The sequence below is a fragment of the Halyomorpha halys genome, unplaced genomic scaffold, assembly GCF_000696795.3.
Source record: "Halyomorpha halys isolate HHAL.00 unplaced genomic scaffold, Hhal_1.1 Scaffold347.1, whole genome shotgun sequence".
Classification (NCBI taxonomy): Eukaryota; Metazoa; Arthropoda; class Insecta; order Hemiptera; family Pentatomidae; genus Halyomorpha; species Halyomorpha halys.
In genome coordinates, this window is record NW_027106249.1 from 182,103 (window position 1) to 185,659 (window position 3,557).

At 30.4% G+C, this 3,557-nt stretch overlaps 1 protein-coding gene across 1 annotated transcript in view; it reads right to left on the reverse strand.

The window, feature by feature from the left end:
* LOC106681548 (uncharacterized) overlaps positions 1-3,112 on the reverse strand; it is a gene marked incomplete in the record, with an annotated part of 36,353 nt that extends 33,241 nt beyond the window's left edge. The window contains 1 exon segment of the mRNA XM_067044619.1: positions 2,620-3,112. Within this exon segment, the coding sequence (XP_066900720.1) occupies positions 2,620-2,842 (223 nt within the window).
* Between the last annotated feature and the right edge of the window lie 445 nt (positions 3,113-3,557).

The window sequence follows — 3,557 nt, forward strand, 5'->3', positions numbered from 1 at the left end:
AAGAAATAATGATATATCGTTTTAAAAATTGTACATAAATTTCAATATTCAACATCTTTATTAATATCGATATCAAAGTTTAGTAATGAAATTCCGATATTATTTAATTGCAAAGCTTCAAAATGAAATAAATAAATATGAAAATGATATCGTTCGAAGTTTATTAACGATATTATTTAATCGAAATATTGATATTTCGTTAAAATAACTAAAAAAACTTTAAAATCAAGTATCAATTTTTTTTTTTGATAATTTTATATGTATTTCGATATTCGACATTCTTATTAATATCAACATCAAAGTTTAGTTTGATATTGTTTAACCGAAATATCAATAATTTGGATATTCAATTTATTTTATTTCGAAGCTTTTCATAAAATATTCTAGTCTCCTGAAACGAAGTATCGATATTTCAATCAAATAATAACGGACTAAACTTCGATATCGATATAAATAAGAATTTCAAATATAAAGATAGATATGAAATCATTGCAAAAATAACGATATCACTTTAAAGTTTTCTAGTTATTTAATCGAATTAGAAAGAAGACTATATATATTGTTTCACTATTTTTTTTAATCGATAAATATGTATATCCTTTTTAATACCGACATCAAAGTTTAGTAACATTCCATCATATTATATTATCCGATATTATTAAAACGAAATACCGATATTTCATTTAAAAAATACTAGAAAATTTTATGGAAAGCTTGAAAATGAAATATAGATAGTTTGTTTCAATAACTTTATATCCATCTGTATATTTGATATTCTAATAATAATCGTTATTGAAGTTTAGTAAAGATAATATTTAATCGAAATAACGATATTTCGTTTAAAAAACATAAAAAAATTTCATGAAAAATTTAAAAATGTTGATATCAAGGTTTAGTAACGATATTCCGATATTATTTAATCAAAATATGAATATTACATTAAAAAATATGAGAAAATTATAATGATTTTTTTTCCTCGATAATTCATATAGTTTTTGATATTCGGCAATCTAATTAATATCGATATTAAAGTTTAATAACGATATTATTTAATTGAAATATTGATATTTTTGTTAAAAAGACTTAAAAATTAAAATTTTCCAAAACGCTATTGATTTGGCTAAATCCATATCGATATTTTATTATTATTAAAATTTTGAAAATTATTTATTAAGATTTCGATGAAAATATATTTTTTTCTCTTCCATAGAAACCCTATGTAGGAGTTTATTTAAAAAGTGTACTCGATGCGAAACCTCATACTATATGTATGTAATGTGGTGTTAACATTGGAAAGTGTTATAGTACTATACTAAAAATATTAAAAGAAACGATAACAGAAACAAAAAAAAGAAAAGAACAAATAAAGTATGTTATACAGTACAGTAACTAAAATGATGCAATTAGAACATAGGGTTAGAGAAGGCTGATAACAAGAATTAGAAGCATATGGATAATAAAAATAAACAAATATAAATAAAGTGCAGATTTGGTAATTAAATATTGAAATAGAACAAAACATAATTAAATTATTGGAGAAGTTTGTCGGGGGGGGGGGGGTGCGGTCAGCAAAGAACAACATAAATAAACAAAACCATATTTATTTATTTTATGCCGACGTTTCGACCTGAGTTTCAAGTCTTCATCAGGGGTTATGGCGTAGAAGGTAGGCCTGCAACTGTATAATTAAATTAATTGTTAACGTATAAGAGGTACATTTGGGGTACTTATGATAAACACATTTGGGCTAGCTCTATATTTGAGATGAAGGGCACCAGCTCTTCTTTGTAATTTTGAAGATTTCAGGTTGCTTAAGTGGCCTTGTATTTTTGCAGCTTTATATTAAATTTAACCTTTTTTGATCGGGCAGGGTGCTGTAAAAAACTAAGTGATTGAAAGTTTGTCCTTTGCAATTACAGAAATCAGTGTTAGTTGTGTGAAATCTCTTAAAGTAATGTTTGGTCAGTAGTTGAGTCAGTCTCTTATGTGTACTTTTTCTTTTTTTATAATTTTGGGATGTTATGTTATGTATGTATCGATGGATGGGTTGTCCTTTAGTCGAAAGGTGCCAGCATCTATCCCAGACCTAAATGAGGTGAGTTCTTACAGATTTTTTAATGTAGAATAAGGGAACTGAACTGTAGTCGATGGGAGGCTGAGCATTGCTAGGGGCCGACCAAGCTGTCTGCTCTTTCATTACCCTAGACCTCACTGTGACCTTTAACCCATTTAATCCAAATTTCATTACAATGCCGTACTTGTTCCTAAAGATGCATTGTATATAATATCAAGATTCCAATGTGTATGTGTTCGCGAAAAAGTGGCGTCGAGATGCTGGTAGGTAACGTCGGAAAGGTGCCGAGTGCAGAAATATCGAAAAAGTGGGCACTTTTCGAGGAAGGGCTGTCCTCCCCAAAGGAGGGGATTGGTCACTTTACTTAATAAATATTTCATATATATTAAGTAAAGTGACCAAACAAAAAAAAATAGATTACATAGCAAAGTTTTTTGTCACACAATAGTTTCCATTGTAGTCTAAGTTTATTTATAAAGATTCAAAAAATTTATTATGTGTGTATCTAATACTAGATACATAATCTAGCAGAACGTAAGGCCCACCTGTATTATCGTAGGGGTGAGGCTCCAAACAGCAGAGAGTGTGCTCGCATCGGACCATCCTCAGGCCTTGTGGACATCGGATTATATTTTTGTTTTCTGTTTTCCGGAATAACGTGTCATGAAAGATTAGCTTGTTCTCGATTTCTGTTCCTTTGATTAATTCTGCTTCCGAAGGAGAGTTGATGTCCAGAAACAAGATGAAGCAGCAGAGCCAGAAGAACATTTTTGCTCAAATAGCGAGAACGCACTGCCAGCTGTGATCAGTCGACGCCACCCTTAAAGATAATGATGTGGTCATTTCCCGTCCGATTCGCTGTTACTAAGGAAAACAATGCCGCGAACCGGTCTGACCTGGATTTTTCCCGTAAATGTTTTGTCGTCAGTTTCGATCATTCATGTGCGTTTCGATTAACCCTTTCAAAGTGCCGTAAAATTACGAATTGTGGTCCATAAAATGTCTAGTTTTGTCATGTTCGGAAATAATTCTGTACATAATAAAAAGTAAAAAAAAAAGTGTTTTATACGTACCTAGTTAGTAATTATATGATAGATTTTAAAACACGGGATACATAAGTCGACATCACAATCCGGGCAATAGTATCTTGTTTCCTTCCTCTTTTTTTTTTTTTTCATTTATTCATTATTCGATCGCACATTACACAAAGCCAATACGTTTTGGCCTTATTGACAGTTGGTGGAATAGTATTGTCGAAGTGGTTGTGTTAAACGATCTGACTCCAATTGATAATGTTATGTACTCTTGACATGTTATGTAACATTGATAATGTTATTTACTCTTGACATGTTATGTAACATTGATAATGTTATGTACTCTTGACCCGAAGGCCTCGACAATGCCTGCTTACTTAGAAAAGGTTGTTGATTTGGAGGTGAATAGAAAAGATGAGACATAGGTGTCAGCCGTAAGTTCTTTAAGA